The sequence below is a fragment of the Xiphophorus hellerii genome, chromosome 8, assembly GCF_003331165.1.
Source record: "Xiphophorus hellerii strain 12219 chromosome 8, Xiphophorus_hellerii-4.1, whole genome shotgun sequence".
NCBI classification, from domain to species: domain Eukaryota; kingdom Metazoa; phylum Chordata; class Actinopteri; order Cyprinodontiformes; family Poeciliidae; genus Xiphophorus; species Xiphophorus hellerii.
The window spans coordinates 28,544,232-28,559,224 of NC_045679.1; the positions used below are offsets into that span (position 1 = coordinate 28,544,232).

Here is a 14,993-nt window from a genome sequence, read left to right on the forward strand (position 1 = left end):
CTACCTGACAGCAGCAACTCGCTTTGATTTGATGTAATAATCATAACTGCCACAAAACCCGTTGAATAGACAAATAAGGGCCGCGCCACTTCAGTAGTGTAGGAATATTTTTGCACAAATATATTTAAGAGTTAGAGAAATTAAATAGATATTCAGCGTAATTAATGATTACAATTAATAATTTCGCACAGCACAAAAATTCAATTAATATGAGAGAATGTGTTGATTTTAATACACCAAACTAGGTGAAACATAGTGCATTCCCAGGTATATTTAGTTTAAAATACATATTTTATTAGAAAAATGTTATGGAGGCGTCCTATGCAGTGTGTCCTAATAAACCCCGCGGAGCAGCTGAGTTTGAAGCCGACAGAGAACAGCCTGCTGCCCGCTGAGGAGCCTCGGTTTTCCGGTCTGGACCTCAGCTTGACCTCGCCCGTGTTCAGGCCCTGATCAGAGCCTCCAGAGGGCAGTGGACCCGCACCGAATAAAACCCAATTCACTCTGCTCTTCAGGAAGGAATGGTCACCATTCGGAAGCATTTTTTAAGAATAAAAAACTTTTTTAAAATAGCCTTTCATTTAATCTCAAACATATTTAAAAGGCCCTGATAATAACAACATTAATATAAATAATAAACAGGCTGTGATAGGTTAAAATGGCGACAAATTTATAAAACTCCAGCTTTGATTGAATGCATCGGTTGGAAACAACGAGCCAACTTTAGAGTTTTTATTAAATAAAAGTGCTTTACATGAAGCTGCTGCAGGCCGCTTCCACAGCTTCACAGGGTTCACCAGTGGGGTGTGTGTGTGTGGGTGTGTGTGTGGGGGGGTGTGGGGGTGTGTGTGTGTGTGTGTGTGTGAGCGACCTCAGGTGCAGCTGCGGTTTTATCTGACAGATCAAGAGGCGTTCAGGGACAGACAGAAAAAATACCTCTGCTGTCAGATCAAAACAAAAACGTGTTTACCGCTGATCTGGGAGAATCGTTTCTGTACAAAACAAATAAGAAAAAAAAACTACACATAAATTATTCACAGCAATGATTCAATAGCAATTTCTATTCATACAACTCACGCTTCTATTTACAGCTAAAGTCTTCTCTGTGAACCGGAAGTGTGTATCCTCTTTAGCCACGCAGAGAAACATTCACAAAGTGAACCGAATCCATGAGTTCGTCCTGCCAGATCCTCCTCGGAACAGGAAATAGAAGTGAATTAAGAGCTGTCGTTTTCAGATGTGTGCATCAGCAGCGCAGAGCCCGGTTTGTGTTTTTTCAGCAGCTGTGTGATCTTTTCATCGTCCGAGTTCGGGTCCAGAGGTTTGTTGTAGTCGTCGTCCTCCTCCTCGTTGTCCGACGTTCCTTTGAGCCGCTCCGTCTCCGAGTCCTGCTTCTTTTTCGCGGAGGCCATTTCCGCTGCGTGCTTCTTCCTCCACTTGGTCCTTCTGTTCTGGAACCACACCTGGCCGGGGACAGACACACACACACACACACACACACACAGGCGCACACACACACCCGTTTCAGTCCTTCCATGTGTTTTATATCTTCTATGTAATGTTAGCACCGCCGCATAATCGGAATAATTGAGTGGAAAATATTACTAGAAATTGCAGAAAATGTTGAAGAGATTACAGTTTCAGCTCCGTTAATGAATTCAGTCATTTTCTAAACCAAAGAAAAATAAAACCAGAAAATATCAACAACTAATTTATTCAAAATCTTAATCATCTGCCATAATTTATATCGATTCAATTTTGGTCATCTGAAAGTGTCAAAAAGAATTATTTAGATTCTTCTCAGAGTAGAGAATAAACCCGAGAGTGTGCCGGGGTGTGTGTGTGTCTGTGTGTGCGTGTATCTGTGTGTGTGTTGGCTGCCCGCTCTCCGGCTCTCTTTCTGAGTTACCTTCACTTGGCTCTCGGTCATCCCCAGAGAGTAGGCCAGCCGCGCTCTCTCTGGCCCCGCCAGATATTTGGTTTGTTCAAAAGTCTTTTCCAGCGCAAAGATCTGCTGCCCAGAGAAAGTGGGCCGAGTGTGCTTCCTTTTCCCATCTTTGTCCAGTAGCACTGAGTTCTGATCTGCAACACAAACATGGAAACAATTTTGGAACTAATTATTTCATAGTTCTTAAGGAACACAAATTAGAAAATAATTCAAAGCGAGTTATAAAATGCTGCAATATCACAACTTTCCGATAAGTTAATTCTATCCGTATATGTAAAGGAAAATTAAGTAGTGATATTGTAACATTATATATTTTTTATTCATGTATTTATGTATCACTTACGGGGTGAACAAGCGAACCTGGCGTCTCTCCAGTGCGGACTTTGCATAACTCCTGGCCAAAAGATCGGCGTCCTTCCCGGGAGGTCTGCCAGCGGCTTCGGGTACCGGGCCACGGCCACAGCCGCCGCGCTGGGGCTGAAGTAAAGTCCGGGAGGTGGCGGCGGGCTGAGGCTGCTGAACCTGGGCAGTCCTGACAGAATCCCAGCAGATGAGGAGGCGGCGGCGGCTGCAGCAGCTACGACCGCCGTGGTGCCAGCTGAGGAGACGACCGGCCGGTTGAGGATGTCGTTAATTCCGTGCGGAGTTGCAGAGGAGCACTGCTGCGGGGAGCCGAGGCCCGAGGACAGCCCGGTGGAACTCTTGATCCCGGGGGAAGACACGGCCATGCCGCCTGGGTTGGGAGATGTGGTGGCGGGAGAGGTGGAGGAGTTGGGACAGGTGGAGAGGGGATAGGCCGGGTACAGGGGGGTCTTCATCTCGGTCATGCTGTGCAGAGCTGCCAGAGGTGGAGTGCTGAGGAGGAAGGCGCTCTGTCGGGACCCGTCCATCTGACCCACCGCTAGCATTACCGCCTCTGAGGGAGGGAGGCCCGGGAGGACTGGGGATGGGGCTGCGGGGGCTGCGGGGGCCAATCTCCAGATTTCAACTAAAACAGCTTCACTTTCTTTCTGGACTCAAAGCCCATCTCAGTCAGCGGGCAGAATCCAAATCCCAAATGCTCCAGGAAAGCAGGACGAAGTTCCGTTTGTGTTCGGGTCCGGTTCAGGTCCGGGAGCCGCTCTGGTCAGTCCGGCAGGCTGGAGGAGACCATCAAAAGTGATCATCAGCTCAGCATCTTCATCAGCTGCGAACCAAACTTTGAGAGGAGACGAAGAGCCGAAGTGTGGGGTGGGGAGTGAGCGTGTGTGAATGGAGCTGGGGGTCTTTGTTTTGATTGGGTGACCAGACCGTGATGCAGTCCACCAAGATTCAGAACGGCTTCTGATTGGTTCAGCGATGCTCTGATTTAATGAGCAGAAATGAAAGAGGGGACAAGAACCGCGACACGAGACCAGGAAAAAAACTGAAGAGAAACATAATCACATTTGATGATAATGATTATAATGATTCAACATATAAATAAGGTAAAAAGTGTATATTTCACCTGCAGATCGATGATTGCTGCAGGATGAGCAACAGGCTGCAATAAGGAGGCTGAGAGAGTAAAGAGGAACAGACAGCAGCTGAATCTCTTCCATTTGGTTTTAGGTTTTTACACAATAAAATGAGTCACTAAGAGCATCCTGAAGCTGAAGGTTAATTATTATACATATAGAAATTTTATTACATGAAATATTCCAGTATTATTTCTATGTACTTGTACTTTTATGATTTTGAGCATCATCTGACTAGATTGGTCTTTAAGTGTCTCCCACAGGCTTCCGTAAGGTTTCTGTTCATGTTGACTTTTTAATCACATACCGGTGACCAGCGGGGTTCCAGTTTAATTCCCGAGAATGCTTCAGCCAGAGAGGGGGCGGAGACCAAAGCACTTATATTCCGATTGGGAGATGTTCATGTGATCGGAACACACACACGCGCGCGCGCACACACAAAGCGTCTCCCCAAACTCTTCGGACAAGTAAGTAAAATATTTCTGTAGAGGTCTATAATCTATCACGTGCTCTAATAATTACTAAGAAAATAATTCATTTGATTAAATTGTGTTTATTTCCATGGCGCCAGGAATAAATAAATAAGGAAATAAACAAACAAATGTGATCTCAAGGCTCTTTACAACAAAAAAAAAACAGTTAATCTTCAATCACATATATGTGCAAGTTTTCAAATTCGTTCAGCTATTCCAATCTGATTTACCACACAATTCAATTCAATTCTAGAATTGAATTGGCGCTATAGAAATTGGCGCTATTTCTATAGCGCCAATTCACAACAAATATGATCCCAAGACAAAACAAAAAAATAATAATTTCACTTCAATTCAAATTTATACTAATTATCAATTTAGTATCAATTGATACTAAATTACATAATGCTCAATTAATTGTTCAAAGATTTAAAGAAGTTTCTATCTAGGAAACCCTGCAGACTGCATCGACTTGCAGAATTCACTATTAGTGCTATTCAGTTTTCGATTCAACTATAAAATACATCCAGATCAATCCAGTTGTACAACGCAGTGCTTTGATTTGGTTGAATGGCATTTGGTGGGAGTTAAAGTCCAGCTGATTGTATCAAGTTACTGACTGCAACAGTTTGTCCTACTGATAAAGCATGTGGGGACAGAGGGAAGAAAGAATTCCTCTAAATTAGGAAGAGAGCTCCAGCAGAGCCAGGCCTGCTGAGAGCCTGTAGCAGGAAGTTGGTGTGGAAAAACTCCAGCAGCTTTTCTCACAACGCATCTTCTAGGTTACTAAAGAGGAAATGTCCACATTAAATCAGCCAAATATGTGACTTTTAAATCCTCAGAGCAGACCTTTAATTTTTAACTTGAGGTGATAAAACAGAAATGTTTCTATTTCAATGAGATGTCATTTAGCGCCGGTGTTTACATGTGTTCCTTGAACGTGCCTTTTTGCGTCAGTGCGCTGCTTTGTTTTGCAGAGGAGCGTTAAGCTCTAAGAGTGAGACAAGCTGAGGTATTTATGTTGAGCGGAAAAGATAGAAAAGAGTTTGGTTTGCACTGAGGATTTGATTTAATCCTGTTCTCTCTCTTTTTTTTTTTTCTTTTTTTTTTACAAATTTAAAATGATCTTTCCTAACCTGTAAATATTTCTTGGCATATTTGATCAAATATTCAAACAAATTTTAGATAATGGCTATAGTATATTCAGAAAAGATATATTTATTTATTAAATTTACCAATTTTATTTTTTACCTTTCATGCTTCAATCTTAATTGTGAGTATTTAATTATTAGGTTTGGTTTGTGGTTCATTCTGTACAAATGAAAACAAATTCCTTAAATGTCAGATGTCATTAAAAAGTGAGTAAAAGATACAGTTCTGTATAATTTATCATCCTAATATCATTGCACAACCAATACTGTTTTACTAACAATATTAATAATACAACGACTCATAAGAATTTATCTAGTTTGTGGTCATCTTTGTTTGGAATTTAAAAGTTTTACATAAAGGAACAGGCAGAAGATTAAAGGCTTTAAAATTTATCACATTCATAATTCATCGTATTAATCTTTGAAATCCCAGCCAGTTTTTGGAGATTCTACTTATCAAATTGATCAAGTGTAAATATGATGCTCAAGAAAAATTCCCCATCGACTGATCCTCATCACGGTGACCATCTGTGTGTTAACAGAAAGCATAGTACAAATGTGCAGTAACCTTATAGAAGCAACTAAACGACTCAAAAATGACCATCATTAACCAGTAGAAAACTTTAATTCCAGGAGTGGATGAGCCACAAGGTTCATGCTGCTTAATACTCAGAGAAATTAGAAAACTCTGGATCTCTGATTTTACCAGCCTCTACACGTGTTGCCCACCGTGTCAGAAAAGGCTTCAATACATTTGTCTCGTATTGCCTGGATAGAAAGGATGTTCTGTAGTCCAATGAGAGACGTTTGTCCATGAAGCACAGAACCAAAGAGCTCACACTCCAGCCGCATCATCTGGGCATCGCCACTGCATCAGTCAGGAACTTTATCTTGGATGAAACGTGAACTTCCTGTGCAGCAGCTGCTGGTTGTTTTGCCTCAGCCTAAGGTTAATTATTTGATAGTTTGACCTACTCTTGTATATCACATTGTAAAACCTGGCAAGGAAAATATTGTAAAAATATTGAATAAAGTGAGTGGATCAGGTTTTTGTTCATGCAACCATTGGTGGATTATTAGACGATATGGACAGAAGGGATTGGAGCTCTCAGGATCTACAGTCACATGTTCATGTTAAGAGTTTCTCTTCCTACAAGTTGTGGGGGAAACACGTACATTTCGTACACGTCTTTAATCAGGAAAAAACTTGGCTCTAACATTTCATTTCAGGCTGGACAGAAAGTTTCTTATTTTCACTGTATATTGTATTAAAAAATACTAGTTTTTTTCTGGAAACCCAGTTAAACTCTTCTTTCTGCATACAGCTGAACCAGGTTAGCAGTCTGCGCAGGTGAAAATGGAAGAATTCAAGTTTTAGTAGCAAAGAACCATCTAGTGAAAACAGGACATCTGTTCTATCAAACGCCTGACAGCTGACGATCCACGAGGGCCCCCGTGTGGACACCACCTGTAACAGCAAATACTTTTCTATGAAAATCTAGTATTTCTAAATTAAATCAAAGAACTATTACGAAAAATCTGAAATCATCTTAAGATCTGTCTGGGATTTTAAAACAGATCTTCAGTTTTTAGTCAGACTGTAATCTAAGCTACAGTTCATTATTATTATTCAATATACTTAGACTTAGAACGTTTATCAGGGGTAAATTGAGCCACCCCTAGGAAATGGTTAAAAAAAACTGATAACGTGACCCAATAAAAGCAATTGTGCTAGTTAGAAGGTCTCATTCAATTACGTTTGTAAAGATGACTTGACATTTCTTTAAAAATGTTTTTCACTCTTGAAATTGAACTTTGTGTTTAGTCCACAATAATCGTTTTAAATTTGTTCTATATATGGCTTGTGCTAGACCTGTCCAGGGTGGGCCGCAGCTCTCACCCGCTGGACATCGGCACCAGCCCCCCTGGAGACCCGACAAGGAGAAGCATTGCATAATGGATGGATGGAGCTTGTATACAAGTGCTGAACAAGTAGGGGAGCCACCAGAGTTAGTCTGTTTGAGCAGAAGCAAAAGATGCAGAAATAGGCAGAATGACACTGTAGAGATACAGAGACCAAAAAAAAAGTACCAAATAAAAAGTACTTTTGAGAAAGACAGGTTCTGATGGAGAAGCAGAGGCTAAAAGGAGTTTCTTAGTTGCCTTGGAGTCTCAACTTGCCAAACATATTAAACTATGATTCTGCAACAAGGATTCAGTTTTAATATTTCTTTCCAAATGCTAACTTTTGCTTCCCAAGGCTAAAAAGCATTCTGCAGGGCTTTTTTAGCCAAACACCTGTTTAGCAGAACTCTACTACAAAAAGTTGTTGTACCCCATGAAATGTGTATAACAAATAGAATGTGCTTGAAAAGTGACATTTAGAGAAGGTGGTCAGTGAGGGTGGGACCGAGTTGAGGAGAGGATGATGTGTTTTTAGATACGCGACACAACTTGTCCCATTTTGGGGTAAGTTGAGCCATGAGGTTTTTTGTTTTTTTTGTCATAATATAAGCAGATATGTTGCAGCCAAATCAAAGTTGCATTGATGTAGTAATCCTAAATATGAAAAACACCTCAGTCTCCCCTATCTTCACAGGATGACTCAAAATGTTTTCAAACTAGTTTTAGAAAACTAGTTTTCTCTGCTCCAGGTTTACCATGTCCTGATCACTAAAACTCTTGGCAGTTTGTCCAGTTCAATAAAACAAACTGGAACTAATATGTCAGACAATTCAATTGGTAAACTAAGCTGTATAGTTTGGGAAGAGGCTATATTTTAATCATCTGCTGCATGTTTACAGCAGCTGATCAAGCAGGAAGCATTCATGTGACTGAAGAAACTTCTAAACAGACTTCCTCAGTTTATGCTCTGCTGCTAATCTCTCTGGATTAACAGCCTTTATGGGACAAACCTGAGGTATTCAGTAGATAAAGAAGAATAAAGATCCAGAGTCTGGATTCATATTACAAGACAGCTTTTTATTAGAATTTACTCGCGAGCCATCAGCTTCTGCTTCTTCAGCTTCTTCTGTGAAACCTGCAGACAGAGACACTCTGTTAATACAGACTCTGTGATGACAGGAAGGAAAACTTTACTGCTTAGTTGCTCAGAATGTAACCATTTATTTTCATGGAGAATCCAAAGGTGTCCTAAGTAGTCATCATGGCAACCATTAAAGAGTGCCTCAGTGAGTGGCTGTGTTCAGTCATACAGCTGGTTCAGTCTGAAGCCCCTTCTCCATTGTCCAGTCTCCCTCTATATGGTCTGCTTTGGTTCTGGTCTGGTTGGGTGCGTTTCTCAGAATGTGTCCCCGCTCTGGTGGGGTCACTCTGTCCCCTTGGGCAGGCAGCTTGTCTGAAATCTCTCGGTATATTTTGTCTGTTGCTCCGTCCAGTTGATGCTACAATTGATAAAAAGGTTTGGACCTAAAGATTTGACCATGGAATTATTGACTTGCAGCTCACCATCTACTGCAGTCTCACTGTGCATTGTTACCTTGATTGCCAGGTAACCAGGCAATCAAGATGCTTGCCTGGTTACCTGGTTAGTTCTGGTTAGTACCACCTCTATAGTGGCACAGAAAACAGGAAGGAAGTGAAGGATCTGGCAATGACATGGGTGGGGCTGAGGCATTCTGGGTAAGAACCGGTTAAAACCTCGGCTGTGGAGAAGGGGCTTCAGGAGCCTGAGCTGTATCCTGCTGGTCTAAGCTCTTCCGTCAACGTTTGTACTGAACCTTTTTCTTCTGGGCCACCTCCTCCTCTGGCTTGGGGACGATCTGCTCCTTCTCGGTGAGGATCATCTCGATGTGGCACGGTGAGCTCATGTAGGGGTTGATGCGGCCGTGGGCGCGGTATGTGCGTCTCCTCATCTTGGGGGCCTTGTTGACCTGGATGTGTTCGATTACCAGAGAGTCCACGTCCAGACCCTGAAACCATAGATTGGGTAAAATCTGAGAAGTTATCACAAATCATAAATAATATATAAAACCAGACTGAATATGTGATTAAAATAAGAAATTAGATGTCAAGGCACACAAAGGTTTTAAAAGAACACTGTCTCAAAACCACTGACTGTTGGAAGAGATGGCATGAGCAGAAATATTAAACTGATATTTATGGAGTAAACACTGAAGTCCTACCAGAGCAGATAGCCTGACTAACTAGCTAATAGGAATGTGCGATGTATATGGTAGAAACAGTAGAGATTTGGTCTACGATAGAGTTCTGTAGTCTACCGGCTAACCGCAGTAACGCTTGTTGATGTAATCGGCTGGCTGAGAAGGGAAGAGCTGGTTAAAAAGGCCGTGCAAAATGTTGATTATCTGGAGTTGGTTCACCTTCAGCGCTCTTAGCACAATGCTCAGGAGTGTGGCAGATATCACAGACAGCAAAGAATAAACCTTGTAAAAGAACACGAGGGGTCAGTGCAACCCCACCGGACTGCACTGACTAAAAACCACTGGGGTCTAAATGACTCGGTTCTTTTAAGACCAATGGAGGGTTAAACAGACCAGGAGTAGAAAAAGGTCATCTACAAAGTGTGTGAGGTGACACTTCCTGAAATATGAGCAGTTTGTTTTACCACCTTAAAATGAAGAATGTGCTTGAATACCAGCATGCAGCTGGTATCAAGTTCCAGTCACAACACTGGGAAGAAAAACCAGGATTTCATAAAGTTACTGTGTTTATATATAGATATATTTTTAATTTAATTATTATACCACAAAATCATACACAAATTCAGTACGAAACAATGAAACTTCCCTATATTTAGGTGATTATACCTCAACTCAAGCCTACATGAAGCTGCCAGAAAACCATTTGATGTTTCCCAGTGTTTTCCCTACAATCCCAAGTCAGGCCTCAAGTCTCACACCAGTTTAGGGTACTGACTGAAAAACATGTTCTCATCACTGATCCTCACACACCCTGAGTCAGGCGAGCTCACACGCCGGTGAACATGCACTCGCTCCATCAGACAGAGAGTGAACATAGAAAAACAGTCACAAGGATATCAGTGTTGATAAAACTCTGGAGGAGTGTGGCAAATGTCACGGCCTAACCACACACACACACAAAAAACCTTGTAAATGCACACACACACCTGTGCGACCCTGCTGGACCAAAAAACTTGTGGGGTCCTAATGACCCCGTCTCTTAAGACTGAGGGAGGGTTAAACATGTTTGGTGGTGTTTTAATGGCGGCAGTTTGCTCTCCTGCAATTAGCAGGAGAAAGTTATTATTGCTGTTGTTAAAAGAAAGTGGGGATGCACCGATTGCAATTTTCTGGCTGATCACAATATTTAAAAAGCCTGACTGATTTTGGCCTGTTGCGATTCGTTTCTGTGCTCAATATATCAAAAGGGTTGCAAAGTTCAAGTCCCGATGGGAAACACTGGACAGGTTTCTTTATTTAGCTAACTGATTATCTGCAGAACAAAAATCTAAATTAATGCTTTCATTCAATGCATTAAAATTGAAAACTGCCTTTTCAGTTTGTGGACATAAAAAGTGTCCTTTAGAGTCTCTGCGTTTAAACTTCTATGGAAAAGAAAAGCAACCTAAAGCTTTCTATGAGTGCATAACATAATTCTGTTACATATATAGATTTTATTGAATATTCTGATTTTCTGAGATCATAACAGAGTTGTAATCAGCCAATTAAGATAAACAGAAAGCAATGTAGAAAATAAATCATTGTAATAAATTGGTACTGGATTTATTTTTCAATGGTATTATAAGTTCAGTTGACATCAAGATATGCAGCTAAATATCATTTTTAATGGAATTGGAGAGAAATGTTCTCAGAAACTAACAATGCATGACAGAACTAATGGAGACATACTGGTGTTTTGTACATTTGTGCCAATGCTGTATGGCCCGTCTGATGCCGGACCTGGACTCACCTTCAGCTCAGCGTTGCTCTCTGCATTCTTAAGCATGTGCAGCAGGAACTCTGCGCTTTTCTTGGGCCAGCGACCCTGAGTCCAGTCGAACTGCTTGGCCTGGAAACAACAAACCAATTAGAAGAGGCGCAATCCTCCCCATTCAGTATCAAAGTTTCCCCCATCACTGCTCAGACTAAGAGTTTGTTTTCATCATTAATCCAAAGGTGTCCTAAGAAGGTCATCATGGCAGCCTGTACGACCTCCCCAGGTGTTGGTGCTGGGTCTAACCTGAGCACAGCGGCCCACTCCACCATTGTAGCGACGGAAGGGGACACACTGGTGCTTGACGATGACGTCCCTCAGGTACTTGTTGGCTTTGCGGATGTGCATGCCCTTGATGGCCTGGGCTGTCTCACGGGTGTTCTGTTGGGGAAAACAAAAAGCACAGCAGTTGAGTAACACTAATTTGTTTAGAGACTGGAGAAAAACCTGGTGAGATTAAACAGAGTTGAAACAAGCAAAAGTTCAACAATGTCACAACCTTCCAACTTTGTACAGAGACGAGTCCCTTGGTCAGCTGTGTAAATTTTAAAAAGTCTAAATTTAAACACTAGACCTGATATGACTCTAGGAAAAGATGCAGAACTAACACATGTAGGGCCCCTGATTCAACTTGAACTACATTTCCTAGGCGTGGTTTAAGACAGTTTAACTCAATGTAGAGCTCTGAACTGTAACAGCATCCAAGTACATTTGATCATCCTTTATTACCATTATTCTTTTCATAATGAAAACAAAATTAAGATGGAGACAAAAAAAATTGCACTGAATGCACCACCACCAAACCAACAAATCCAAATGCCTCCAAAACACAGCAGCTAAAGCTAGACCTGTTTGACCATCACAGTATATAAAACTGCTTCACATGATCTCACTGCAGAAAAGCAACTTCTAACAACCTACTGCTACTTAGCATATATAGGGCTGTGGCATTAGACCAAATCAGGAGGAAGACTAAGTTTGAAACACCTAAAACCAGAAACTCATTGTCTACCAGGATCACTGAGTTTCTGGCAGACACTCAGAGGTTTAAGGATTGATGAAGCATTTCAACAATTTCTACAACTTAAAGAAAAAAATATTATTGTGTAACAGAATGTCATATTAAAAAGCTAAATACTTTAAAAGGCAGTAGGTCTCTTGCCTTATCAGCAATTTTATAAAGGCACATAAAATAAGGTAAAGCATCTTAAAGGGACAGTCTGCTCCAACATGTGGACAGCTTACCTTGAAGTGAACCCGGAGGTTGGAGCCCCTCGCCTTGCATGCTGAAACGAAAAATGGAGACATGTAACAACAGCCCAGCAGCTAACTCAACGATCACTGCCTCAGTACTGTGTAGCTCAGGTTTAATAAGTTCTTTTCACGATTAATCCAAAGGTGTCCTAAGAGTCATCACAGCCACCGAACGAAGCCCCGAACCCAGACCCTGCTGCAGGTTTTACTCACATTTAGTAGGGTTCTCGGGGTCGAGAGAGTAGCGGACCATTTTCAGATACCTGCAACACAAACACGGTCAGGGTTCATCGAGCCCCCTCCTTCACCTCAGCAAGAAAACACGCTAGTCTTAGTTGCTAACGCCAACTCATTTTTCTAAAACAAATGGCAACAAAACCAGCAAAAATATAAATTCGGCGCTGTCTTGAGAAAAGAATATGTTGTTAATATTCTTTTAAAAACAGGCTTTAAGTGTGTATCATCACATGTAGCCAACATGGCGGAGAGCTACAGTAGCGACCTAACCCGGCGTCCTCACACTATTTAACATATAATCTATAATCTACGCCTTCCAACTCAGACATATGACGCCAGATTGGTTGTTTGTTATCAATAAATGAAACCCAGTGCGTTAAAACATTAGATGGAGGAAATTTAAAAGAGATTAAGAGCAGATTCTGCTCCTTGAAATAAAAACTAAGATCCTCACCTCTGAGGCCGCAGTGGGAAGAGGAAGTACCGTAGCCTGCGCTCCTCTTCTTCTGCGTCCTCTTAGTTTACAGTCCCCTGCTGGTCAGGAGGAGGCATTGATCAGAGGGCTGTTAGATAAGTGGATTAAGTCGGGGTTTTCCGAATGTCCTGTCTTAATTAAGCATCGATTTGGTTTCTTAAAAGCGGTAACACATAAACTATGGCGATATCCTGTTCAGCTAGGCTCAGTTAATCCTGGCTGGAGCCTGATCTGTTCAGTCAGCGTTCACGCCCTCAGGAACCAACGAGTTTTGTCCATGATTCCGTTTTCTTCTGTCTCGTTTTGTCTTTTTGATTACTCTGCATTTAAATGCAACTAATTTATCTTGGTATTCAGTCAAGTCCTGTTATTATTTAACGTTGTAGTACTAGAAAATACCACAATAAATTTGAAAACAAACTCACTCTGTTTCTGTTCGATTGTGTTTCTGAAGAACGTTGTTCTAGTTTGACAGAAAGGCCTTTAGGCTATTGCAGTGTTAGATACATGGGTCATAAAGAAACAAAGATATTTTAATCAAGTGATGCCATATTAGATGCAGCATACTTTACAGATGAATTTTAACACAGCTTGCGTTTTTTTTTCTTACAATGTAAGTTAACTTTAGTTGATATTTTGATAAAGAAATGCGCAGTTTAAATTACAAATATTTAAAACAAGTACTTATTTACATAGTAACTATACATTTTGTTTTTATTAAGGAGGCTGCTAATAGATTCATTTTATAAGCTCTGTTACAATTTATCTTTTGTCTTGATTGCCATTAATCTGCCTTTCCAGTAAAGCAGGAAATTGTCCCTTCAAAACAAAGGCATCACCACTCAAACAGGATGTTAACCATAGTTAAAACTAATTATATATAGCTCTTATACCTTCTAAGTTATTAGTAAGTCATTTGCACATAGTCAACATTTTATCCACATACTTCAAAATGTTCTTACACTTAATCTTGATCTGTTGTGTTTGTTTATCAGTAAGATGTGGAACAAAACAGAGTAACATGCAAAATGTGTGAGAATCTGCTGTCAGATTCACACACTATGACACTGACTTCCACTGTTCATTTATTAGATTAAAGTTGCTTATTTGAGCAAATGTCAGATTTTAATATGACAGTATAAAATGGTCTAGAAATATATATTTTGGGCTAATTCTGCATTCAACGATCTGTTATTATTTGCTATCGTAGCAGCAGTATCTCACAGAGTTCTGGTCAGTCCATCATCTGAACATGGAGAAATCATGGAACAACAACAAAACTATGAAGACAGTCTGTCATTGGTCAGTGACAGACTGACCAAGGAGAACATTAAGCAGACAAGACTCCCATGGAAGCTGTGGAGGAGCTGGGCTTTCCGGAACAAAAGCAGGAAGAAGGTCAACGTTGCAGTTTGCTACAAGTACTGTAGGACACATCAAAAAGGTAGAAGGGGCCCCTGATCAAATGAGATCAAAATGAAACTTTCTGAGTTACAAGAAAAACGGTAAGAGTAGTAGAAATCTGACGGTGCATGGCCCCTGAACACAGCATCCCCAAGTGAATTGGGGTGGTGGCAGCATGTGTTTCTGTCTACAGAAAGTTGATGGAAAGATCAATGGAGCTAAATACAGGCCAGGATCAGGAAAGTCTGATAGCCTGTAAAATATGATACAGGAATGTAGATTTACTTTCCAGCAGGACAATAACTCTAAATTTAGAGCCAGAATTAGGAAAATGTTTAAATTAAAGCATTATAATGTATTAGGATGGCCTATTCAAAGTCCAGACCCAAAGTGGTAAGTCTTGAAAATTGATGTCTACAAATCTCCATATCCAGTTTGAATGAGCTTGAGCTGCTGGACAAACCTTTCAGTCTCTAGATGTGTAAATCTACAGACACAGACCTGCAGCTGGAACTGAAAGGAGGCTCCACCTACCGACTCACAGGCTGAATACAAACACACATCACACTTTAAAATGTTGGGAACAATGCATCATTTTCCTTCCAGATTAGAACTGGA

At 41.0% G+C, this 14,993-nt stretch overlaps 2 protein-coding genes and 3 non-coding genes across 5 annotated transcripts; all 5 read right to left on the minus strand.

Moving 5' to 3' along the window:
• Positions 1-717: 717 nt before the first annotated feature.
• nkx6.1 (NK6 homeobox 1) lies at positions 718-4,674 on the minus strand. Its single transcript, XM_032570649.1, has 3 exons — positions 2,292-4,674; positions 1,910-2,082; positions 718-1,463 (listed from the first exon to the last, which is right to left on the minus strand). The coding sequence occupies exons 1-3, from the start codon at positions 2,854-2,856 to the stop codon at positions 1,218-1,220; spliced, it is 984 nt and encodes a 327-aa protein (XP_032426540.1). The 5' UTR covers positions 2,857-4,674; the 3' UTR covers positions 718-1,217.
• A 3,355-nt stretch (positions 4,675-8,029) lies between these two features.
• On the minus strand, positions 8,030-13,017 carry rpl17 (ribosomal protein L17). The gene is made up of 7 exons (XM_032570650.1): positions 12,951-13,017; positions 12,473-12,522; positions 12,251-12,291; positions 11,252-11,386; positions 10,982-11,080; positions 8,809-9,000; positions 8,030-8,108 (listed from the first exon to the last, which is right to left on the minus strand). The coding sequence occupies exons 2-7, from the start codon at positions 12,510-12,512 to the stop codon at positions 8,061-8,063; spliced, it is 555 nt and encodes a 184-aa protein (XP_032426541.1). The 5' UTR covers positions 12,513-12,522; positions 12,951-13,017; the 3' UTR covers positions 8,030-8,060.
• Positions 8,174-8,241, minus strand: LOC116725117 (small nucleolar RNA SNORD58). The gene has a single exon (XR_004340325.1). It is a non-coding gene; the product is annotated as a small nucleolar RNA SNORD58 (small nucleolar RNA).
• LOC116725116 (small nucleolar RNA SNORD58) lies at positions 11,147-11,213 on the minus strand. Its single transcript, XR_004340324.1, has one exon. It is a non-coding gene; the product is annotated as a small nucleolar RNA SNORD58 (small nucleolar RNA).
• On the minus strand, positions 12,362-12,427 carry LOC116725118 (small nucleolar RNA SNORD58). Its single transcript, XR_004340326.1, has one exon. It is a non-coding gene; the product is annotated as a small nucleolar RNA SNORD58 (small nucleolar RNA).
• Positions 13,018-14,993: the final 1,976 nt, after the last annotated feature.